Source organism: Crassostrea angulata, chromosome 5 (genome assembly GCF_025612915.1).
Source record: "Crassostrea angulata isolate pt1a10 chromosome 5, ASM2561291v2, whole genome shotgun sequence".
NCBI lineage: Eukaryota > Metazoa > Mollusca > Bivalvia > Ostreida > Ostreidae > Magallana > Magallana angulata.
This window is the reverse complement of record NC_069115.1, coordinates 44,336,084-44,362,647: the sequence shown is the minus strand read 5'-3', so window position 1 is coordinate 44,362,647 and position 26,564 is coordinate 44,336,084. Positions and strand designations below refer to the sequence as shown.

Below are 26,564 nucleotides of genomic sequence, written 5' to 3'. Positions count from 1 at the left end.
GAAATTTAAATCAATGAAAGGCGCAGTTTCACTTATATGCATGTTTCAACAAGATTTTTTTTATATAAGTTTAGATCAGTTTTCTATTGAAATAAAGATATGCTATTTTTGTTCAACATAATTAAGATCAGGTCGTGTCACTCTATTACTTAGCAAAAAATTAGATTTCGGTGTCGTGTGCATACTTTTATTTAAAAAATATGTCTTTGTGTGGTTTCAAATAGGATAACGTATTCAAAAACGTGATTCATTTTATCTGCATTACCGGAACTCTCAACATACAAAAGCATTACATTTTAGGATTTAAATGATGTCTTTTGTACACTTTGTGTTTAGTTAAACAAGATATATAGATACATGTAATTCGTAATGAAAAGACTATGTTTTAAGTATCTATAATTTTCAGGATTGTAAATTACTTGTAAATTTGAAACAGCAATACTGGTCATACGCGTGGTGCATTCAATAATACCAATGGATAAGTTAAAAAAAAGTTTTTGAATTTCAAAGCATTCTTATCAATATAATACAATCCCTATATGATTATTATAAAAAGGATTCACAAAATACATGAATACTGTCTTGAAATTTAAGTGATATTTGGGCTCGGATCCAAAGCGTAAAGAGGGCTTGGCAAGCCCCGCTCTCTGTCATGTTTTCTTACCCTTGCAAAAACATAGCTTAAATTTCAATATAATAAACATGTATTTTATATGTATTTTATAAAGGACGGAATATTCGTAAACGTTTTGATGTCTCTGCTTATCCATAATAAGTTATAAAATTTTAAAACCTCTTTTACTATATTAAAAGTATTGCGTATCAATAGAGTTAATATAGAGCAAGTTTTATTTTATATAATCATATTTTGATAGTGCATTCATTACATCATGTATAGCTTTTTTATGTTCTTTTAAGTATTTGAGCAAATATAAGTATATAGTATGTTTGTTTTTTATCGTCTCTAAAAATCTTATTTGAGTAAGTTTCATTCTTATTCATACTTTCAAAAACAACGTTTTTGTACATTATCAATGGATTATTACAAACTTAATGTCTTCGAAAGTTCCCCCAGCACTTATAGCCCTAACATTGACATGTAGGGACACTACTGAGCTTTTCTTTATTGTAGGCGGTAATCTGAACTTTACAGACGTCAATTTTGTTTCCTGCCATTGTAGAATATCACTTCCACCTTCAACAGTTCCGACAGTAACTTCATAAAACAATGGGTATTGAGAGATAAATACATCTTCCCAGGACACTGTAAACTCTTCGTTTCCGGTATGCCAAGAATGAACCAAAGTGCTACCTGCTTTTAAATGAAAAAAAAATGGGAATTACAAATCATAGCCGCAATAAACAGCAAATATTGTTAGCTCTTGTAAAAATTATTCAATCTGTTAAAGGTATATTGTGCTTAATGTAATGTGTCGGATCGGCTAATAACGCATATCTATGACAGAACTTAACAAAACGCACGCTAATTCCATTAGCAGATGTGAGATACAGTTGAAAAAAGACTAAAGAGAATCTTCTAAAATAAATTTTAAAATTCGATCTAACCTTTTTTCGTCGGTTTTGAATGAACAGCTGTCAAGTTGTAGATGACTTTATCACTGGCCAGTAAAAGTTTACTAATTGCCTGAATTGTGATATTCTTTAGTCCCTCTGGCATATTCATGTTCACGATGTCTACAGATTGGATATCTTGTACAACTGGAAACGTCATTTTTTCTTTAAACGTTGATCTGTGGCCATGAAATGAAATCTTAAAGAAAGCACAAATCTAGATTACATGTAAAGGAATCGCACCAAAATAACATGTAATTCACATAATAAAGTCAATTATATAACAATAATAAAATACTGTTCTGTTTTATGCAGGTTGGTAAAGACAATAATGCAGAAAAAATGATAAAAAAAAAGAGAAATTTTAAAAAAGTAAACATATTATTTAATAATTTAATTTTAACATTATATTGTCCTATGGATAGATTGCTCAGGTACTTGAATAACATACTATCATGAGTTAACGCTTGTGGTGACGATATAGGTACAGGATATTCATTGAAAGCTACATCTTCGCTAGCCAAGGGTTGTAGAGGAGCAGAGTGGATCGTAAACCCTTGGCTCGCGAAGATGTGAAAGCTAATGTTTGCAAAAATCTGACATGGCAAAATCGGCTGCAAAATTAAAAACACCCAAATTAACGCGGAAGCGTAAAAGTATGCAAATGCATGGAAAAAGCTTTATAAAGAATTCTTTCCTGCCAAATTTCGCAAAAAAATTTAAAATTCTGTCCCTTTTTTTTTTTTAAAGTGAATCACTATTGCCATGATTTCAATTACGTATGTAAAACATTCTACAAGAGCTTGCTTAAACTTAGTCTCAAAATGGAATCAATTGGAAATTAAGCCAATTCAATTGCTAAAGAGTCATGAAAAATGTATACAGCTTTATACAGATTTTGTTTTTGATTACCATATTCAATAAGATGACTAATTAAAACACTTGATGTAATATATTCCGCTTTATTAAAATAATGGTGTAAAATTTGATTACAGCAAAAACTGCATGCTAAGTGCAAAAAGGATAACTCAAACGCTTTAACACAGAGGGATAAGCACAAACACCTTTTTGGGGGATTTTTTATCGTATTCTTTATAAAAACCACAATTTTGAGTGAGATGCCTTTAAAAAATTATCGGTTATAGACAAAGGCTTTGTATTCATATCTTTCTGTTACATTTCCAAACAAAATATGTCTGTCTTTTTCTACTTTTAATGAGTCTTATCTGGTTTTCGTCTTGTCAAAACTAAATTTGATTCAATGTTCATTAAATCAAGATGGAAAGAGTTAAAATATCATATTTCACCTCCTTTCTTATCATTTTACAACGAAATAGTAATCAAAGTGCAAAATCTCACAAGAACCAAATTTTTAATGAAACAATGGCTAAGGCAATTATCACGTTAATGTAATTCAGAACTACAATATATTTCGGTGTTTATTAAGCAGTTTTCAAATAATTACATTAATGTCGGGTTTTTCAACTAATGTGAATAATAATAAAACACTTGGGTTTCAGAATATGTATCCTAAAATATGATTTTTCTTTTGAAATTACATTTCATTAGCTTTTTAAGCTTTCACTCAATAGATTGGTGAGGGGAAAAATTTCACTCTAATTGGATTTTCTGTCGAACTTAATGATCAACATTTAGGCATTTCTGTTAATTTATATTTTTATGTAAAGTCTTCCTTATGATTAAAAATTAGAAATTTTCACTATCCAAAACACAGATATCTCCATTAACGAAAATTGGAGGAAATTCGGTAATATCAATTTTCATTAAAATATTTTTTGTTCAATTTAGTAGTATATATTTAAAGATTTTTTATCATTAAAGAAAAGAAAATTAATATCTTAAACAGATGTCTCCATAACTACAGATAACTACATTCATTTTCATCATCCTTTAAGTTTAGGTAAAGGGTAGTGATTATGACCTGACCTTGATGCAAAAACATGAGAGTCAAACTTAATTAACCTGATACACTAAATTAAAATATGGCCTGTTTGACTTTTTGAACATGCCATGAATTTCTCGATATCAGAAGTATGTCTGATAACAAGAGACTCCTTCCTTAAAATGCCCACATCTATGCACTCATATAATTTAACAGCTGAAATTGTGATAATATAGTAGATGCATTCACTGCTCAGTTTGTCTTTTTAAAAAAGACCCTTTTGATTATTTGTATGTACACAAATATGTCTTTCTTGATACACTGAAATTCAATACCTAGTTCCTAAAAATTGATCAGTAAAAACTTGTTTTTATCCATATGTTAAGTGACCAAGTTATGAGACGTAACTTTAAACATGTTTACGTGAATGAAAGTCACTTGGTACATTACTTTTTCATAGCCTCTCTAATTCTACGATTTAATGATATACTTCTCTACAACGTCTTAATTCAAAAACATGAGAAAATAATAACTTAACCCTACATACATATTTGATGATTTCTTTTACTAAATAATAAAAGTTATGTACTCACCTTGAATTGTTCAATTCCCGTATAGTCTTCAAATCCGAACCACTGTATTCTAACATTGTTAACATTACTTTGATAATGAAATCCAGCCTTGTATTCGGTGATAGACAACGGAATAGCAGTTACTTTTGCATTTGTTATAGATGGCGGTAGAACTGAAATTTTCACTCCATCAGATGATTTGGAAGAAAACAACCCCGCACGGTTATGGCATCTGACTGTGGAATATATTGTTTTACTTTCCAGTACACTGTAGTCGAAGTCTTTGGACGCTAAATATTCTCCGGCACCCAATCTATAAAACGTTTGTAAGTCGATACCTTGTGGTTGATAACCTGGAAAAAAAAGATAGTTGTTTTATTCTAAGCGTGGTGGATTTTTAAACAACAGACGTTAATATTTTGTACAGTATTAATTAACGTACCTATTGCCCATTCGCAATAGTCGATGCCTGATTCTTCATCTTTCACCATAAAGTTCATTACAACTTCGTTGTCTGTCCAAGCATTTTCATCTGTAGCTTTTTAGGCAAAGTATAAGTATATTTTTAAAACATGGTGTATTTTACGACTTGTATCAAGATTTTGACGCACATGGAATGTCGGTCAGAAATAAACTATATAGGTAATTGCACAACTAGTTTTCTGTTTCTTTTTAATGACACAATCGTCTTTCAAACACTTACTTGATAATCTTCCATCATAGACATAAACAATTTCAGGCGGTGTCAGGTCAACAAGAACAGGTTTGGAATAAGATATTCCTACCAGCTCTGCAGCATTTGACGCGATTACTGTCACGTGGACTAATGTGTTGTGAATCAATGTGACGTTGTAATTGTATCCAAAATTCTGAACTCCCGTGCTAGTAAATTGTTGTATTTGTGTCCCACCTTCCGTATATCCTAAACAAAAACGTAAAAACCGTTAAATTTAGTATAGTGATTAGTTTAAAATAACACACGTATGACGGGGTTTAGCATACCTATGGCCCAGTTGTACTCTGTTATTGGGCTGTTGTCTTCAAAGAAACTCCAGGCTCCGTGTATGGAACCCCACTGGTGAATATACACGACATGGGCGGATACCTGAGACTCAGCACTATTGTTACGAATCCTCTCAACGTTTTGCAAAGATAAGTAGTCTAGAAAAAGTCCGGTCTTTGAATCAGCACTACCAATTTCTAAAATCATGTTTTCCTGTGTTGCTTTGAAATAAAAAGTATGCTTCTGCCAGGAAACAATTTCTCGAGTGTAAGATAATTTGTGTTCATCGTGTCTATACGCTTTTGAATACAGAAGAAACACGTGTTTTGATTCTGAAACTGAAATAAATCCCTCTTTATTAGAGACGAATGCAGCCATCACGGGGGGATGACTAGAGTAGAAGTAAACTCGATAAAGTCCTCCAAGTTTTATTCCTTTAATTTCCTGTTTCACACTCCCTCTAATGAAAAGAAATGATCTTCCATCTCTAGCCAAATTCATCATTGATGACACAGCTGTTACACAACTTCCGGATGTTAATGACCAGTGATCAGGAAAAAAATCGGGAGTTAAACTGCAGATATCATAAAGACTAGTGTCGTTTATTGGTAAGGAACTTTGATGTAATTCAAATGAAGGGTTTTTCAGCAAGTTGTTGTCAATATGAAACAAGTATTCAGGTTCAGGTGGAGTAACATCAACCTTAACGCCATCAGACAAAACGATGTCAGACTTGTATCCAACGTTATCTACGGCATAAACTTTATTGTAGCATGTTTGTCCTGTAGAACAAAAATACATTAATGATAAATTTGATTTACATTTTATAAAAACAAATTATGAATAAATAGACTTTGTATCATATTTTTCCTGAATGTCAATTCTTTTTACGCATATACATGTACACATGTGTATTTTAATGTTCTTTGTGGTAACATCCTTTTTTCTCAAAAGAATTCATTTTAATTTTTGTTAGTAGTATATAAATCACTGATTAATCCAAAACAATTTATATGTTTATATTCTTTCTATGCAGTATCAATGTAATTTCAAATCATGTTATGTAATCAAATAGAATCATTTGATCGTATATTACTTTGAAAATCATAACTTATGCCTTGATAAACATGTTCTAATTAATGATAGGCATACAAATTACCATTAACAAGCGTCTGTGAGAGCATCCTTGAAACAGAGGTATGGATACCAACATTTTCCCAGTTTCGTATGCTGCACTCTGATTTAGATGACGTGTTACCCACACACCAAAAGTAGTTTTTTACTCCGGATTCCATGTCTAAAAACCCATGCCAATGAGCACCAACTATTTTAGAGGAATTTTGATACTCCCTATCATGTAATCCTGCCAAAACAGAAATTAAACGAGTAAGCTATATTCTAAACCATACAATTTATATATCAATCAAGTATATGATCAAGCATAATATTAGTATCATTAGAATACCTATTCCATCAAACACTACTCCAGCCTTTGGTCTCGTATTGTCTATGACAAATCCGTCTGACGACTCGGTGTGATGGATTCCTGAGAAACCATAGGCGATCACATTCACAAAGTATCGGACTCCGGGTACAAGTGATACACTTCGAACCAGATACGTTGTTTCTGTGTTTGGCAAGTCTTCACCACTGTCCCACACATCATGACCTGTGTATAATATGAAATGTCATGAAAAAAACTCTTAATTATTCGCTTTTAAAAATGACTTATCAACAATGGAACCCATAGTCATACCCTCTGGGCTGGTACTTATGTAAACACGATACGATTTTATGGTCGTCTTATCCTTTGAAAATTTATTCGTCCAATTCACCATCATAGAAATGCCTTCTCGTGTGTAGTCATCGTCTTTCATTGTACTTATGATCATCCTTTCAGAAATCTGTCACATAAGAATCTTTTGTTTTAAACAACGTGTATATATAATGTATGTTTACATCTATAATTTAATCTAGTTATAACGAACAGTGTTCAAAAATATAAAAACTCAATTATTTTTCTAAAATACATACAGAACTTCCAAGAATGTCCTGAACGGCAGGTTTCTTGGTGTCGACGATTACACCACTTGATTTAAATACGGCGTAAGTATTTCTATTGTACCATGCTTTCACAAATACAGAAAAAGAAACTGTCTCTTCCAGGTCTTGTCCTGTATAAGATAAATATATTTTCTCTATATTTTTCTTTTATTTGTGACATTAAAGGCATCGCGACACTCGAAGAAATACATTGTGTTTCCTGAATTTGTTTAGAAATATACATTTGTGAATCCCATTACATATATTTCATATACTTTTAGCATCAAACCTATATCTACCTGGTGTTGTGGTAAAAACGACAAAGTTAAGTTGCCCAGCATCATGCCAGACACGATCATGTTCCGGATCAAATATCCCTACTGGAACATCATGAGCTGTTAAGCCAACACTCCATTGATACCTTGTAAAATTAAGCATAACTTAACACAAATTCATCACAGGACAAAGCATTGTAACACTACCAAGGTCCTCCGGTAGATAAAGAGGAAATAACAGATATTAAAAAAAAGAACAGGAGAATGTTTTGAGACACATCAACGACTTTTTTAATGTTCATGTAAAGTAAGGTACATAGGTAAATATATTTACACGTTATTTATATAATACATTGCATATTCCCATAGGATTGATGCTTTTAAAGGCCGAACATTTTACAAACGCCCCCTTTTTTACCTGTACAAACTTCAAAAAGATGCCGCTTGTCAATCAAGTTTGAAACAATAGCACCAGTTTGATTGACGTGATCGTCCGAGCGTGATCTTGCCAGGACCGCGGATTTCTGTTTACTAGCAATTAACAACGTTATCTTTGATATCTTCCGTCATGCATTAAAAGGAGGGTTAAAAATTGAATTTTTAACATTACCAGTATTAACATTGTTTATGAAAAATAATTATTCAGTAATTGAATATACGCAATTTATATTTCAATCAAGTTGAATGCATGTGATCTAATAAATTCTACGAAGATGCATGAGCAGCTCCAAAGCACATACACTCTTCTGAGCTACTAAAGGTGTATTTACTGGTAATACACTCAACTGGAACTTGTTGCACGAAACCGTCACTCAATGGAAAACGAACTCCATTAATTGTCACCGTGTAATGGCTACCTTTACATTCCACATTCCAACTGATCGTATGGTTTTCTTATACAATTATATTTATTAAAATTACCTTCCTAAACAATGTCAAGGGCTAAACACAATGTACCGACTTATATTTTTCAAGCAGAATTAATTTACTGAATTTTTTTTCAATTGTACTTTGCACACGTGTGCGTAGAGAAAATTCGGACGACGCAAAACATTTCTGTATAAAATCGCTTCGTATGGTCATTAGAACAATAACATATTCAAACTAAGACCAATTCTGACTAATTATTTATTTCCTGAATATTAATTTGCTTCCTGTTTATAGTGATTAGCAGCGTTCACGACCGCAGGTAGACAGCAAGCCCCGGAGGCTTTCACACGTCTAGAAATTAAGCCCCGCCCTCACCTGAGATTTACCACCCGGTAAAAATGTTCGGCCTTTAATAACATTAGATAACTGAGAGGGAGGCGAAAAACCAAAAAATATAGGCTAATCTTACATATATGGTTTGCTGCCTTGTCTGTGAACTATGGTCCAACGACCCTGGAGAACGGTATTACTGGGTGAATAGTGTATATCTGGTGAGCCAAACATTACGTCCGACACTTGAAGCAAATTGTTAGGATTCCCTGGCAAAAATGTCACATGGTGAGTAATTGTTTTTATACTTTAGTCTAACATTTACCATTTGAAGTTTTATTTTGTTTTATCATATATTTTACCTATTGTGACGTCATTACATGTGGAACCATTATTATGACACACTTTGTCTTGAGGGCTACACACACATTGTCCTTCACAATCTTCAGAATCACAACGCCTCACTAACGACAATATTCCCTGGGGTAATTTCTTAAACTTCGAATGAATAATCGCACTTGACAGTCCTACCTTCAACATGAATTTTAAAAAATGTATTAAGACTTAAGAGTCGTCTGTTTTATATGTTAAAAACAAGATTTTTGCTAGATTTTTTTATGTAAGTTGGCTCTTCCTTCTGTTTCGCCATGTCAAATATCAAGGTTTGTCTATGTATACCTGGTTTACTGCCCAAACGCTGATATACAAATAATCATAGCCCACAAGCTTCTGAGTCGGAATCCTATACGTTTGAACTTTACCCTCGTCGTAGCAATCTTTTCCGTTGTTCGAATGGTTTATCGTTTTAGGGATGCCTTCCTCCTTTATTATCATAAAGAAAGCAGATTTTAAATGTATCTTCCCATGGATTAATTTTTGGTAATTCTTTCAAAATCTTTTAATGGATAAAATATCTACTTACAGCATTAAGATCCGCTCCCATATAAGCAGATCCAATATTAACAAAATAATTCATGATGTCGCAATGGGCATCCGCAAACCCTAACCAAGCTATGTTCACAGCATACTTCCACCATGTCATAAACCCTGAGACATGGCGTTCTAGTTCTTTATCTACTGAATGGTCTGTCTGTATTGCAAATGTACCTATATAAAACGACGTAAAAATCTTTGTTATTTGTACAGAATATTCGTTTTGCATGCATTATGTTGACAATTTCTGTTTGTCATAAAAATATTTAAAACATGGCATCAAAAATTACACCTCCATATTTTGTATGAGGATTTTGAAAACTAACATTTTTTTTATTGATATCATTAATTTAGAGCGTGACGACAATAAAAATGTCTTTGTATTTCACAAATCATTTACCTCTGCTTGGAGGAGTGCTATCTACTAAAACACCAGTTGAGGTAGAAGAGGAACAGATCTGAGCGCCATTGCAGGATACAAGGGTAACATAATACCTGACCCCGTCATGAAGCGTCAGATCATTCAGAATATAATCTCTTGCGATACCATTTATCTAAAACGAAATATCAAAACTTTTTTTTCAAAAATCCATTTCACTTTTTTCGCTGAGTGAGAATGCACAATAACTTTTACCTGTGTTGAAGAATGTTGAAAGTCACCTCCATGATGCGATTTCAGAGATAGGTATTGTCTCTCAATGTGCGTTTCTGGATCTGCGACTTTCCACTCAACTTTTACTGATGACCTATAAAATTGGGTATCTGCAACCAATCCAAAGTCTCTGGTAAACTTTGGACCACTGCTTATTAAGGGAGGTGTCGTATCCACAAGAAATCCACTAGATATTGCATCACTATACAATCCTGAAAAAGAATTATCAATAATTACCTTCATATATGAAAAAAAAAGAAATACATGACTTTTAAATACAAATGTTAATAGTACCCGCTTTATTGTAGGCTCTAACGGTCACATAGATTCGCTTTGATTCTGGTAGTTGTTGAGAAAAATTGTATGCAGTTGCAGTCTCAACTAAATGCACTTCTTTTTCTTGTAATATATCATTTCCACCAGGGGTGGTACCGGCCCACCAAATATAATGAGATATTCCAGATTGGGGATCAGAAAATCCGTACCATTTTGCACCAATCCAATTTCTAATAATAGAAAATCGTTATTTTTGTATTCATTGAAATGATGAAAAGTACCAAGTCCAGTGGCTGATTTCAAACAAAAATCAAAGATTACGGTTTGTGGATTAATATTTACCTTATTGATTGGTATTCTACGTCTTCGGAGGAAGTCCCATCAATGACCAAACCAACATTAGGAGGACTGTTGTCGAATATCACACCATCTGAGATAGCACTAGTACACATATCAGCCGTATTACATGCTGACACAGTCGTGAAGTAAGTTAAGCCAGGACCGATATGTACATAATCAACTTCTATTTCTGCAAGTCCACCAAAAAAAGAAAACAAATATAATAGTTCAATCGCTTCAAATCATACGAACTTAAGTGCTTATAATGATAATAGCATTCCACTTATATTTACCGTTTACAAGGCCAATATCCTGCTGTCGGAGCACGTCGTCACAGAACGGGCAGGTGCCAATTCTCACAAAATACTCCTTGATCACAGAATGGGGATCATGAAATCCACTCCAAACCACTCTTATCCTGGACATATCCGTTTGATAATCTATATCAGTGCTTCCGTCTCCAGAAGGCAAAACATCGAAAACTTGCCCTTGTATTGGCGGTGAGAAATCCACGATGTACGCCCAGGATGTTGCAATTGTCATCAAACGAGCCTTGTTGTATGCCTTCATGACAAAAAAAGGTTATGACCTTATATCGCTTAAAAGAAGGCTATGGTTGAAAATTGTTTAATTACGATGCATTTTTTATTAAGATCTTATTAAATCAAATAAACAAAATGAAATGATAATACAATGTGTTAATTTTGTTCATTCCTTTTTATCAATCATATTACTAAATATTATTTTTGGATAAAATGTTTGTATCATTCTTTGAGTATACGAAACATATGTTCACAAAGAATCATCAAAAGTAGTTGTTTTATCATCATCCATTCTTTTATTCTGTTTCTTGCAATAAATTAAATGTATGCTAACTTTTACCTTTACAGTTATATAATAAGCATGACCTTCTTTTATGTCAAGCCTTTGATTTTTGTTATTGATTCCACATTCAGAACTTTCTTTAGTGAACTCCATGATGTCAGAGTGTCCTGGTTGCGAACCGATAGACCACATGAAGAAGTCAATTCCACTTTCAGGGTCTCTGAACACATCCTTCCAACTTTAAATATATTTGAAAACAAAACAGATGAAAAGATTTTACATTTCACTGTGACAAATTTATTTCCATGTAACTAGATAATCATGTGTTTATTTAAAAACCTCACTTCTATCCATATCTTACCATGCCTCAATCTCTGCTGTGGATGTGATGTGACGTCCTGGGAGAGTGATTGGCTTGTCAAATTTAATTGGTGGGCTCGTGTCAACTGTAACAGACCCTGAAGTTTGGACTGTAGTTCTATTGGAAAAATCAGTGGCTGAAATTATCAGATTTAGGTGTATATAAGTGATAAAAGCCAATTTAAAAGAAAAAAAATAAAAAGGGTTTGCGTACAGCATGCACCAAGTATAATAAACATTGTCCAAATTTTAAAAAATCGGATAAAAAGAAACTTTTAAAGAAAGATACCTTTAACAGTTGCATAGTACGTGTGACCACCGTGGAGTGTTAGGCCATGGATAGCTTTATGATTGACAACACCAACGTCCAAAAAAGCCACTACATCATTTCCACCAACGGAGGTACCTTTACAAACATGAGTATAGAATTACCAGTCTGACATTGTCTGAGTTTTATTCAAAATTGGTGCATCTTTTATTGTGTGAATACTTATTTCAAAAAGGTTTACCTATCCCCAACATGTAGTTCTGTATGCCAGATGAATGTGATATTGTTTGAAATTCTTCGACGTCTTCAAATGAGCCCCAACTAATGAACATGCCTGTTGTAGATATCTGAACAAATTTGATTGAAGTAGATGTGCAATTAGAAGTAAAGAGTATTGAATTTAATGTTTATGGACAAAATACTTTCCTTTCCTCATATCTTTCAAATCTTTATACACAGTTGATCTTTATAGACAGTTAATGTAGTAGTTACAAAAATAAAAACAATTTGAAATGATCTTAGTCTTTTAAACTGAAATACATTACTAGACAGAAATCAACACTTTCTCTTTTCTTTGTGTTTAAGCAAATTGCAGAAACGAAATATATCATATACCTGATAGCGTTGTCCTTGAGTTCCAATCCAAACATTTCCTGCGGTCGGTGGAGTTAGATCCACAACAATGCCATCACTGCATGAGTTTATCTCAGGTAAAACCTGTGTCCATTTTTCATGTTGTATTTCTGTATATTCCGTATGAATGCAAACAATGTAACGATGTCCATGTTGAAGTTCACCTTCCTTAAATTTCACGTTTATGAATTCATGCTCTAAAAATTAATATAAAAATGATGCATGTAGATATATTTGTGTCCTGAACCTCTATGGAAAATTCATATAATTGTTTGTTAAAATCAGTGTATCTAATAATATACAAACTTAGTTTTTGGTTTTTTTGGGGGGTTTTTTTTTTGCTTACCTGTAGTGTCACATTTGACAGCATCTGGGTGACTACAAGGATCTGAGAGGGATAAGGTGGTCGATGGGAGATAATAAGACGTGGCATCCATATTTCGTGCTATGATAACTGCTACAGTGTAGGAATTGTAGCGTAGAGTGGGCCATACAGCTGATATATAGTTCATGTTAGGAGTATAGTCTTTATCTGGATGTGGCCATCTTGCGTTTGTTTGCAGTAAGATTGCTTCTCCATATCCGTCTAAAAAAGTAAAAGATTATTCGTATAGAATAAATGAATATTCATTTCATACAGTAAGTATCACAAAAAAGAATTGAATACCTCTACTTGGGTCTGGAGTCCCCACAGCATCTATTACAATGTTTGGTTTAATAAGTACTGGATCAAATGCGCTACAGCTCTTTATCTCTGAAGATACAGTCGAATAGAGTCCAGCTTTGTTATAGCCACGAACTGTCAATTTTCGGCATTTTGAAAAATCGAATGACCCATCTAACGAGATGATAAATTCCATCTGTGCCAGAGAAATTGAAATACGAATAAGCACCTAAAGATTATAAATTATTAGCTTTAAAGGGTTTATAAATTTTCAATCTTAAGCAAATTGCTTAATCGATTGAACAATGTAAAATGACAATAACAAGCTGAAAACCATTTCAAAAATCCATCTAGCGAAATACAAACCCAAAGCAGAGCAACATGCCCCTCTTAAAAGATAAAAAGATCTTAAAACTTTGGATTTTTTCTTTAGCAATTTACAAAGTCGAAAAAAGTATCTTATGCGATGGAGACGTGGATTCCATGCGTAATAAAACACCTAATAACTTATCATAAGATAATGAATAATGCTCATTATCAAAGGTTTTTTAAATCCCTAATATCTGGAGTTTTGATAAACCGAATCTAAATGTGAAATTCATTAGTACAACCAAGAGAAAAAAACAATGAAAAGAATACAAATAATGCTTAATTTTAAAGACGAACTTGGTATTTATGGGGTATGACGTCATAATCATCGAGTCTGTGCCAGCGAGTATGCAGTCTTCCAATCTCTGATTGGTCAGTTATGGCCCATTCGTATTTGTCAACGACCCCGTATTTTTCTTCTGGAATTTGTAAGTCAGGATCAGCAAACATATCTAATACCACTTGCAGCTGAAATTAGATATGTAAATTAATTAAAGGAAATAACGGTTTATCAGCATTTCAAACTGTACCTTACTGCTACATAAACTGTTTTATTATCAATGATAAAACTCATGTAAAGTGCATACTAAGTATCTTTATCCTGGCATACCTTTTTATTAATTGATTATTAATTGGTGGGCTTAAATGAAAAAGTGATAGTGATAGAGCATTGCTTAATTATTCATCATGTGTTTTGTTAAAATAGAATGTAAGAGATTGTAGGATAAAATGATTACATGATATAACCAATTTGTCAACGCAGCCTTACTTTTTCGGAAGTTGTAGTATTATCATGATTCACATGTATTGTATTCGTGACAGGTGGGTTTGCTAGAACTAGGACCCCGTTGCTGTGGACTGGCTGATAGCACGTTTCCCGTGCACAAAGCTTTACAACAAACCGATAGAGTCTCCCGGGATCTAACAGAAGCCCCGTAACATGAGCCTGATGGTGACCGTGGTTGTATCTGTAGTCTTGGAATAAACTCCAATCGTCTATAAAACAAGTGTCATCCTCTGTATTTTTCTTTAAAGTGCTGTATAACATTAGAGATCAGTTGTATATGATATTTTTTAAAGTTTTGTTGTTCGTGAAAAAACTATAAGATCTTATATAATATGGACTTAATTGCTACAAGGATATAACGTTTTTACCACCATAAAATGATTTCTTTTCTACTGAAAAATACACGTCGGGTGTGAATGGCAATAACTCGACTGGGATCTCCCAATATGCACTTAGAGTATCCGTCGATGTCTGGAAGTCAACATCAGTCGTGCAATTCCTTTGAATATTCTTAAAACAAAATTTAAACAAAGTAAAAAACCAAAATCTTATATTTGAATATGAAACGATAATAATACTACGTATATAAAATATGGATTACAGAGCAACAACAAGAAAATATCAACATAGATAAAAACAATATAAAAAAAACATATAAAATTCAATTCATAATACAATTATCGTAAAAGGAAATACTGAACACGAACCCAATCATGATGGTCAAATCTTGCAGAAATATTCATATCTACAAAGAGATATGTTACTTAGAAATAAAGCGACAAGTGGAAGCTTTAAAATCACATAAGGTAGACTATAAAAAAGTAGATACAAACCTGCTTCAACACAAGGTTCTCCATCGTAGACTGTGACATTATTCAAGATGGCGTTTTCTTGGACAACAGTGACTCCATCTGATGTGACGTTCACAGATCCAGCAGCCGACTCCGCAATAATTGTGACGTAATAGGTCTAAAAGAATGACACGTAGACATATGCATAAATCCCATAATATGTTAATAATTTAAAAAACATTGAAATAAGTTCAATTACAAATAAATTTCATATGATAACATTTCGTTCTATTTTCAACTTCAGAGTATGTACATATCGATACTCTTAAAAATTATATTCCTTAATTTGCAATGTTATATGTTTTTGTTCTATATACGTATCTCTAAATATCATTTTTCTTTATACGCAAAGTAATATGTTTTTTTGTTGTCATATACATCAGGACTAATTATTTAGAATTCTTAATATTTACTTTTTTAATATTAACTTCTGCATACATATCTAAGTTTTAAAAACAATAGGAAAACTGAAAATTGAAATCCCTGCGTTTCAATAAACATGATTACATAATAAAAACAGAAATTGATACTTTATAATAAAAAGATAAATAATATAATCGAAAAATAAACAGCTATTCAATACAGCAGCCTAATTGATGTACATGTACCTTGAAAGCAATTAAAGAGAGTCCATTCTCCGTGTAAGATTCGTTTGTTCCAACATCCTTATCTGGAACTGTATCAGAGGCTCCAGGTGATGTTCCAGCACGAAAACGATAAGTCACATCAATATATGCATGATAGAAACCTGTCCATCTAGCAGATAAGCTGTGATTTGTAGATGTAAAATCAATGTCTGCTATGTCCTTAAAGTAAGCGTTTTTATAGGATTATTTATTTAATGTTTTAATGCAAACTGAAAAGTTTGCAATATATCATTCTTAAGCTTGTTCATTAAATTCATAATTGATTGATGTGAAAATATCGTGTTTCACTTTAAAAGGTGTGATTAGGTTAAACAATGGCGTACTTACGATGAAAAAACTTCCAGTGCTGCTCTAAAAATAGAAAACACATTCAATTTTTTGTCATCAGGAAGAAAACTCTATTTTTTTAACATTTAGAAATAGCTTTAAAGACGTTTGATAATTTGTATTTTAATATCATTAAATATATGAATTGATAGATAGGGTGGTTTAATTTCATTCATAATACATAAATCATATGTAATTAATCATCAAACAACGAAATGAAAATTGAATTCAAATTTAAATTTCATGATTCCAACCAAAAAGATACTACAATCAATGCATATTATGAACGTACAGGTACATCCATGACAATTCCAGTTGAGGGAAGCTGAACGTTATGAATGTAAGGATCGGACACACCATAAGATATCAGTCCTGCAGCATTTTCTGCCTTCACAGTGACGTAGTATGTATGATTTCCGTGCAGTCCCCACTCTGTGTCAGATATAGGAATGGTTGTACATGTTGGTGGCTCTGTTATACTACAGCTGGCACCGGCCTTCAAAGGGGAGTACTTCAGAACCTGGGTACCTCTAGGACTATGACCTGTTCATATTTCATTCATATCCATGAGACAATTTCATCGTTTACTAGAATCAATCCTTTACCATTACTATTATACGGCATGGTGTATGACATCTCTGAATATTATTATTGAATATAAACTATCTTACCAACAGCAACTTTTAAATGAAGAGGGAATGGATCGTCTGGGTCGTTAAAACTCCCAACATTCCAGGATACTACTAAGTGACCATTGTCATGGCTGACAGAAATCGATGGAAAAAATGTTGGTGGAGTCGTGTCAATAAAACAAGGTCCAATTGACTTAAAAGAAAACGATCATAAATACCAGATAGAAAATATGTTTAACTTTTTCAAACACTCTGTTTTTTGGGGGTCACAAAGGAGAACGAGTTTTAACAGCCGCGTTTACACGAATACCTGAATGCCTATGATGTTTGATTTGCTGATTGTTTTAATGATGAAATAGAAAGGTTTTCCTTCTGGAAGATCCGTGTGCATCAGATTAATATGGCAGTGTTGTTTGGAAGATCGGAAGGTCATGATATCTGGAGCAGTACTTCCCGAAAGTGTAGATAATCCAACTTCATAATCGTGGATTAACGTTTCATTTGAAGACCAGGATAATTTTATCTACATGATATGTTTTCATCAAAATGTTATAACAAATAGGGACCTTACAAAAACAATAAATAATTTAAACAAATATTTAACTGATCATCTATCAACAATGTTTAATATTTTGATGATGAATCGATACTCTTACATTTCAATAACAATACTTACATTTGATGATTTGGAAATCATTGGACTAGTTACTAAGGATGTTGCTGATGTGTTGGCACATACTAACGACCCATTAACTCTAACAGTAGATCTATTTGCGTGATATTCTATTGGGAACATTTCAACGTTGGACACAGATACAGCCTTATTCCTGATGGCAAAAATGTTAATCTTAAAAATCTTTTTTAAAAATTCCATTGCTATTGTAAACTTAATAACATTGGAGAAAAATACCGAATCGTTCTTACACACAATCTGTTGTTGGGTTATGAATTAATCGTCTGCGCCTGTTTGTACTGATGACCCAGTAGTTTGTTCTCCCCACGTCTGTGACCAATCCCTCTCTTACATGGGCATTACTTATGTCTACCTCAGTCACATAAGGAACATCTGTGGTGACAGTGACACCGTCAGAACAAACTGGGTCAGAGGGCTCAAGAGCACGGTTATAGGCGACCACGCAGGCGTAATACGTCCCCTCTGAGGTAACTGTATGGGAGGCTTCGAGCGAGTAAGTTTCTTTTACCTTATATTCAGAGAAGCATAATCTAAAGAAATATTCCAGCTATAGTATAATAATTAAAGTTATTCATTTACATGTGATACGTACGATAGAGCTGATCGAATCTAATTGGAATTCGGATGAGGGAATGGGCTTGGTATCAAAACCATACATGTAAAACATAACACCGCTTTCTTTGTCAAAAAAGCCATCCCAGTAAGCGTTCAGCGTCTTGCTCTGTTGGAAGTCTATCTCGTCAGTTCCTCTAATGCCGTCTTGTACAGTTCCGGTATGTGGAGGTGAAATATCAATTGTTATCTGAAACAAATTTTAAATTTTTTATGATAAACTATGACAAAATTTTAAACTTATTTATGATAAACTTTAAAAAAAATCATAATTCCAACGTTTAAGTCAAATGTATATAAACTATGACGTTAAAAAAGATGAAAACAACTACTGACCTTCTTTGTCAGAATGGTCGATAAAAGAGCTTTGTTTGTTGCATTAACTTTTAAGAAATAATCAGAGTCATGTAATCCGACATCTTTCCCATGAACGAGTCCCCCGTCTCTCTTTACTTCCGGTTTTATTTGATAATGTCTGTGAAACGCTCCCCAGTGGTTTGTTTGGTAACAGTTTGGTCCTCTGCTGTAGTTTCCGTATTTAAGTTTACATTCATTTATATCCTGTAAGAAATACACATCGTTCAGACTCATTTGTAATGGTAAGGTGTTTATTAATAGTATGTATTATTATACTTCCATGTTAAATACTGAAATCTGATTGGTTAAGACGTAGTTGATAATCCGTTTTATTACCCTCAGCGTTCGCAACAAATGTGGCAAAGGGTCACACAACGAATTGCTACATGCGCGTAAATTATGTGTATACGGTTCGCCATACAATTCACGCCATTCCAATATAAAAGCAGTAACGTTTTCTTTAAAATTAAGACATTAAATATAATAAAATAAATAGTGTTCGCGTCGGTTGACAATTGTTTTCGCGGGGTGTCAATTTCAACTCTTATCCTCCCGAACAGGCACTATTTATATACTGTCATATGTTTATCAACGTACTTGAGATGAGCCTTGAGCAAACAGATCCTCATGTCCATGCAAAATGCTTTCTCCAGTGAAATTATCATACAACCTCCAGTAGATACTGTCTATACCACTGTGATAATCATATGCCACCCATTCAATCCTAAAATATAGTGATGCATGTATATCATAATATTCGGTTTTGAGAATTTGTCATCTTTATTCTTCTATTCTGTCTTCGATGAAAACATTTGTTTTTGTTTCCATGCAGTTGGTTCGGAAGCAACTTAAAAATTGGGGGGAGGGGGAGCTAGACTGATCAAAAACCATGAAAAGCAAAAATAGGTCTTTGGTATGTATAAATTTTCAAAAAAGTGGGGCTAAGTCCCCCTAAGCCCCCCCCCCCCCGGCTTCGACGCCTATGCCTAGTTTTAAAGCTTTAAATTCAAAATACATGCCAGTAGCTTGCAAGACTTTGATTAGAACAAATATATGTCTGATCAAATAATTACGTCATTTCTGTAAAATCCTCCAATCTGTGTACGCTGATATTGAGTCTCTCTCCTCGTGTTAACCAAAGGTTCTCTATCACTGGTGGCGATGCGTCTCTGTAAACTGTCAGTGTGTCGTTTAATGTTTTACTAAAGATATCAACGGCAATAACCGTTATTACTGCTTTATCCCCGTCCCACCAATTCAATCTGAGGAATTCAGATTCTGTGGAGATGTCCTGTACTGGGGTAGAAGGCTGATGATCCTTTACACCAGTTCCATCGTATACAAAATATTCTACTCTAAAGTCAACACATCCTGCAAAAAATCATTCATTTCTATTGTTCATTGGCTGAAGTGCATCTATGAAATTTGTTTCTTCTGAAAATTATAAATGTATGATTCATTTTTGCTAAAGAATTTCTCACCATATACATTCTTAATGTGTGTCACATTCCTTATGCCTGTGTAATCGTCATAGGCTTCAGCAATTCCGTGACTTTCCGAGATTTCATTCAACCATTTATTATGGTCATGTAAAGCATTTCGAAATCTCTTTTTCCAAGTTACTTCAATAGTTGTTGTATTGTCCACCACCCACGTGTAATTTGTGTTTTCTGAGCCAGTGTCTACACGCGAGTGTTCGTATGGATTGTGTGACACGTGCGAATTACTATCAAACAACACAAACCGCCTTGTACTTTTGTAATTGCCCGCCTTATCATAGGCCGTCAGGTGAATAGAGTATAACCCTGTTCCAGGAAGGTTTAGCTCTTTCTGTAGGTAAAATAAACTTCTGTTTTAGCTATATGTAGGAATATTATGTCGCCCTATGTTCTCCGTCAGGCACAGTTTATTAAGGAATTATTATTTTTTCATTTCATAATACACCGCTGTTTGTATGCAAATACTATTTCAACGGACTAACTTCACTTTAGCAAACAATTAACAAAACAGAAATTTTATACCGGAACTTACAAATGTTTCGTTGAGGTGTATTGTTCCTTCACCTCCATCTTTTAGAGGACCATCTTCTTTGAGAATGTTGTTTCGGTTTGAGACTGCATGTATCTGATATTTGTATTCCTGAAGTCCTGCTAAGTCGTCAAACCAATCACCCCAGGTTATGCTTATAGTAGACTGCCAAAAATAATTCCAATTTCTTCCAACATTTTACATGATTTTTATATTTTTTTTAAAAAAACAATATACATTTATAGTCATGCAGAGGAGGTTTTATATATTTTTTAAGTTCATTAACAATTAGAAGATCGTGGATGCAAAATCTACAAAAAATGATATCAAAGGTTTAATTTGTGAAAGAAAACTTGCTATACTGGTATTCATTTCTTTTGCGGATACGAACATGAGCATAGATCCTCTCTACATGAGATTATCTTTGCATGGTTTGATACGAATTAGTAGTAGTTACCGGTGATATAAACCCACAATACTTTTTTAATTGTCGGTAAAAGAGAAAACCTGTCCTCATGATCAGGGAAGTGTTTGATAATTTCATCGAATTCAATTTTAAAGAAAACAGAAGCTGTTTAGACTAGTAATGTGCCTCTATTTACTGTAATTTTAGAGGCTAATATTTGATTCCAATACATTTGCAAAATAATTGATATCTTTTCTTTCTTGTAAATTTAAAAATAAAATCTTACTTGTTCTGTTAGGTCTTGAACAGTTAGCGGGTCCACACAGTTTTCGGTATTCGTTTCTTTTTCTACACAGTGATAAGGGAGAACAAAGTCCCATCGGAAAACGTACTCCAATGTCTTTGTGGTGCCTATCAAATTGTGTGTTTCATTTACATGGTTTTCCCGGTGTTCCATAATAAGAAACCCACCTATATCAGCTTCTATAGTGAATGTCATTCTGCAAGAAAACAATGTATCAGAAAAATATGACAAAAATACATTATTATAACTTTTCTTTACTTTAGATTCTATAATGAAAACAATACATTGTATTTTCGTCTTCTGTTTACATTGAAACAATTTATACAAAGTTGTAAATTGCATAAAATTACATACGTATCCCCAGTACTAAAATTTAAAGGTTCTGATCCTGACTCCAATGAAAAATTCTTTCTGCATTCAAATGACGATGTTGCAGGTTTTAACTTAGAAACTTTGGGGCAGTGATACTTTTCAATAATTTCAATAGTTTTAGGTACTGTAAGATTAAAATAAGGTTATATTATTATATTTGGTACATAAATCAGATTTGATAGACACATTTTCAAAAAAAACCTTAATTTACTATGCCTTAAATGATGAAAAGCAAATTTACAAAGTGTGGCATTGAAGTCCATTTTTTAATAAATCATTTTACTTCTTAAAAACACGTTTTGTGCAATCTAAGTCTTACAGTAAAATCAATGATGATAGCGTGTAAATTTACCCCAAGTGACATTGAAGTCCATGGACGATGTATTATTTACACCAATAGAAGTGTTGTCTGCTCCAAATGTCAAATTTGAATTCATGGTCTCATTTGCTAAATCTGTAGTATTGAAATAGGTGATGACTGGCACCATTACATTTTGTGTGAAATTCAAAACTGTCCCTGCCTTGATGATTCCATAAACAAATTCCTTGATATAATGAGATGAATTAGTGTGTAGTCTCTCTTTGATTACATATTGGGCATTCCAAACTGTTTCCGCCAGATCCCAACCTCCATAGTTTGACCAGATGATGGGGTGTGGTCCTGCGTCTACAGTACCCGATGGGTTATTTAGGACGTAATGTTTGTGCCTCAAATTGAACCAATTCGATACGATGTTTGCATGCTCTGTCACTGTAAAAATGTAGTCATAGTAAGTAACACATGACTGTTATTTGATATGTGTGTGTTATTATCAACGAATTAAAGATGTTCGCTGTTGATACATGTATGTTGAAATTTTACTTATTTCACAGTGTTTTCCAGTAAATCCCTGCACACATCTGCAATTTGCCGCCAGCTCCCCGTCACAGTATCCAGGGTAACACCTAGTGCTGTCACTTCGCCAAGAGCAAGCTTCTACAATCACAAGATATATAACTTTTTATTTCCTGACAATTAATCTGCAGGGAAAATGGCGTAATATCCTTCATTTTTTGCGAACATTGACACAGTATTTGATTTAAAAATGTTTCTACTTTGTGTCTCTTTATTCATACTAACAAATGTTTTTTTACGTACGTAAACACTGCTTTTTATCATCACTTCTAACGTAAGCTCTGTAGTACGGTGCGTCCCTGACAACCCCTTCACAGTTGGCACAAATTGTGGACGCAGCGGTATCAAAACAATGCATTTCCAGACAATGAGCAATTTTTGGACAAGCTAAAAATTATTAAAAAATCTATATAGGCATTGTAGTTTTTCGATTTTTTTCTGATTTTTTTTTTTGTTTTTGCTCGTTTTTTATGAATAACATGTTTGCTTCAACATTTATGAAATGTAAAATTAATTTTGCATGTATAAACATCGTAAATTTGTTTATAATTGTTCTATATTGAATCATTAACTCTTTTACAAGCGGTAAGTAATATCATTTAATCTTCTTTGTCCATAAATTTAAACATGCACATTATATGCATAAAAAACTTTTGATATATATTGTCTATTTATAAATCAAACACTAGATTTTGACTTCAAAAAAGGGTTTTTACCTGTACACCTTGGACCATTATTGTAGTAATAAATGCTGCAGTTGTGACAGTTCTCTGGAGATATGCAGGACCCTTGGGAATATTTCCATTGCATTCCGAATTTCGTGGACACTTGTTCATGTTGGTTACATGCTCCAGTGGGATTTGTTTGTCCGGCACAAATTGCTATTTTATAATTTCATAAAATGTTTATTGCAATCTGTTGAACAAAACTGAAAACGCACTTTGACAAGTTTCAATGAATGTATTATCTAATGTCCAATTGATACATTTTCGTTTTATTTTCAATGTATGCATTTAACGAAATGTAAAGCTTTTGATATCATAATTTCTGTTTCATACGCTTAAAATACGCATGAAACGATTTGATAAGAGATGGGAACGAAATTAATAAGTCGTTCGTACATAACAAGAAGTCGTGCAAAATATAGAAAATGTCTTTCCTTCGATTTTAACACTTATAATAACAAGATGATAAGTTGTAATTACGATATATTTAATAATCCGATGAAGGTACAAAGTCGTATAATCGAGATGAAAACGTATAAATGAGAAAGTACACTAACGTGATTATATACGTCGTACGTACGGTATACGGTATACTGGCAGCATGAGCTTCCACAATAAATATTAAATTGAGCATTTAAATTTTTTAAGGTACATAAATGTATGATGTCATTTTCTTTTTAAACGGGTTATTTGCGAACGCAAACGCTGTGAATGCTTCTTTTTGAAATTATGGAAAATGACCTCACAGATTTCAAGATCATTTTCACACTTATTATCAGTATCACATTTATAATAAAAATAAATACACTTACAACTGAATGAAAAGAAAAAAAGCAAAATAAAATCTCATCAAACGAATTTTTCTGGAGAATATTGATTACAAATATATAACATATATTTTAAACAAACTCACCATAAGGACAGTGGTTTAGTCCGTGTGATCTGTAGCCTAACATACACTTATATTTATACGTAATTCTACAACAACAAATATACAAGTTTATGGAAATACAAGTGTAATTAACAAACGTAAGAACTGTAAAAAAAAAAAAAAAAGACACTCACAATCCGACGTTAACTTAAGTCTAGCTATTTTTATTAAAAAATAAAATCGAATAATTATATGGGTTTACCTTGTGCATCTCCATCTTTTATTATGGTATCTACCATAGCTGTAATAATATCCGTAGCGATAGCAGTAGATTCCGGTGTTGTAGTAGCTGTTGTAGTAGTGATAGTAATTGTAACCCCACCAACCGTAAACGTAATCTTCTTGCTTCACTTTAAGCACGTTTTGTCTGCAAGATCAAAGAAAAATATACTTTATAACAATAATAAACACTTTTAGGTGGTATGGTATATTGAGATTTATGATAGTTTATTGATCATTAAATTATTACAGTTTTTAAATATTCACATTTAGACTGTTTTAGCCCCATGCATGTAGGCATTCTAACAAGTGAACTTGTTAAAGCAACAGATGATTTCAACTCGGGTCTTGAAGGTAAAGGTTTAACAAAATATAAAATACGCTATAAGACGCGATTGTGCAAAAAAAAATATTCAAGATCAAAGCTAATTTCATTGTTAATTGGAGATGGCTCATCTGTCTAAGGTACAATATAAATCGAAACAATTTATTTGTGATGAAATGTGCCAACGCCGAACGTTGTGTAAAAAAGGAGTCTACATCAGAACGTGTTTGCAAAAATTAGAAGCTTAAACACTTAGTATGAAAATACATGTTAATATCACCGGTTTGTGTCCGACGTATTTTTATTTTCAATTTCGCACATGTAGTTTACATATATCTAAATCATACAAAATATATATATTTTTAAAAAAAGACACATGCCTCACAACAATCTTATAACAATTGTGTTACATTTTCAATCACGTCAACTCTCAAGTCACATTTACTAAATTTAGTAAATGTGACGTATTTTTCTTATGAGAATTATATATATATATAGATTGTAAGATTAACGTTGAACATACACAAGGTCTTGTTCTTTATTGAAAATCTAGGATCTTTTGAATAGGTGAACTGGATTCAACTTCGTTCAAATCATTCAAGCAAAGTGACATTATATTCAGACTGACATTTACATGTAACTAGTGTAAAAGGATTCTGATATGTTAAACTTTTCCCGTTTAGTTCTTTATTAGAAAAAATACATAGATGAAATCATAATGAGTGTAGCATCCTTACCCATTTTCCACTAGTTGTGGTTCAAAAGAGTTAGCCTCTACATTATATTTTCCCAGTATGGCAAGTAACACAAGTATCAACAGCCCGTAGTTCCCCATTCTCTGGTGTGTTTTACATGGCGTGAATCCGTCAAACTAAATTCTATTGGGCTCCACAGTTTTCCAAATCTTTAATACGGTCCTTTAAATTCGGAGCCGTTTAACAATTACAACTTGTATCCTGCTCTCCAACCTCAGTTGGAATTTAAACTGTTTGTAGTTTTGAGTATACAGTATTTATCAGTAACGGATATGTTGTCGGGGGGGGGGGGGGGGGTTTGGAGGGGGTGTTAAAGTTTATAATCAATGTTTAAAAATTACTGTTAACAATTGACACTGATAGATTGAATCAAAATTATATTTGATGTAATAAAACTGTTGTATTTGTTTGTGATGGAAAATTTTGCTTCAACAAACATTGTTGCCCAAATAGTTATCAGAAGCCCATGTCAGTAACTTTTAAAACTTTTGAGAATTTATACTTAAGATTTGTTAAATCACTTTAAAATACATAGCCGATTATGCACTTATAAAATCACAAATGCAAACTTTTCTTGGCAAATTACTGCGAGTAAAATACATTGATTGGGCTTCATTTACAAGTTTTCATCTCAGCAACTGAACATATCGAGAATCTTTTCAAATTGTTTTACTAGACAGACAAGGTGATACTTAAGAAAATAGCATTAATGCAGGAAAAGCTTGACATGTATATTGTATAACAAATTATTATATCACTTAGTTAGTTTTAGTTTTGCCCATGCATTAGTACTCTTACGTGATTTATTTC

General features: G+C 33.1%; 1 protein-coding gene across 2 annotated transcripts; it reads right to left on the bottom strand.

Annotated features, from left to right (window-relative positions):
* Nucleotides 1-173: 173 nt before the first annotated feature.
* Nucleotides 174-25,933, bottom strand: LOC128183063 (uncharacterized). 2 transcript variants are annotated; one of them, XM_052851887.1, is made up of 54 exons: nt 25,737-25,933; nt 24,658-24,822; nt 24,438-24,502; nt 23,516-23,680; nt 23,043-23,186; nt 22,767-22,880; nt 22,257-22,655; nt 21,887-22,028; nt 21,515-21,728; nt 20,826-20,987; nt 20,276-20,624; nt 19,868-20,165; nt 19,392-19,518; nt 18,774-18,998; nt 18,418-18,627; nt 18,056-18,333; nt 17,808-17,958; nt 17,442-17,654; nt 17,171-17,324; nt 16,792-17,042; nt 16,500-16,523; nt 16,134-16,331; nt 15,508-15,643; nt 15,382-15,419; nt 15,043-15,184; nt 14,657-14,883; nt 14,185-14,355; nt 13,522-13,714; nt 13,201-13,440; nt 12,837-13,051; nt 12,463-12,568; nt 12,243-12,359; nt 11,955-12,090; nt 11,651-11,831; nt 11,062-11,332; nt 10,772-10,958; nt 10,448-10,659; nt 10,136-10,365; nt 9,902-10,055; nt 9,491-9,675; nt 9,247-9,390; nt 8,931-9,099; nt 8,708-8,837; nt 7,393-7,514; nt 7,085-7,224; nt 6,807-6,954; nt 6,516-6,719; nt 6,210-6,413; nt 5,050-5,832; nt 4,751-4,969; nt 4,490-4,585; nt 4,069-4,400; nt 1,567-1,771; nt 174-1,312 (listed from the first exon to the last, which is right to left on the bottom strand). In XM_052851887.1, exons 1-54 carry the CDS (start codon nt 25,832-25,834, stop codon nt 1,032-1,034), a joined length of 10,464 nt encoding a protein of 3,487 aa, XP_052707847.1. In that variant the 5' UTR covers nt 25,835-25,933; the 3' UTR covers nt 174-1,031. The 2 variants fall into 2 exon arrangements, with proteins under 2 accessions (XP_052707847.1, XP_052707846.1); XM_052851886.1 differs by having other exon boundaries at nt 174-1,315; nt 25,737-25,929.
* Between the last annotated feature and the right edge of the window lie 631 nt (nt 25,934-26,564).

Coding starts and splice junctions, on each gene's coding strand:
- LOC128183063 (XM_052851886.1), bottom strand. CDS start 25,834: ATGGGGAACTACGGGCTGTTGATACTTGTGTTACTTGCCATACTGGGA. Junction 19,519..19,867: donor GAGGATTTTACAGAAATGAC/GTAATTATTTGA, acceptor ACTATATTTTAG/GATTGAATGGGTGGCATATG. Junction 7,515..8,707: donor CAAGGCAGCAAACCATATAT/GTAAGATTAGCC, acceptor TAATTTTACAAG/GTATCAATGGAGTGTTGGCT.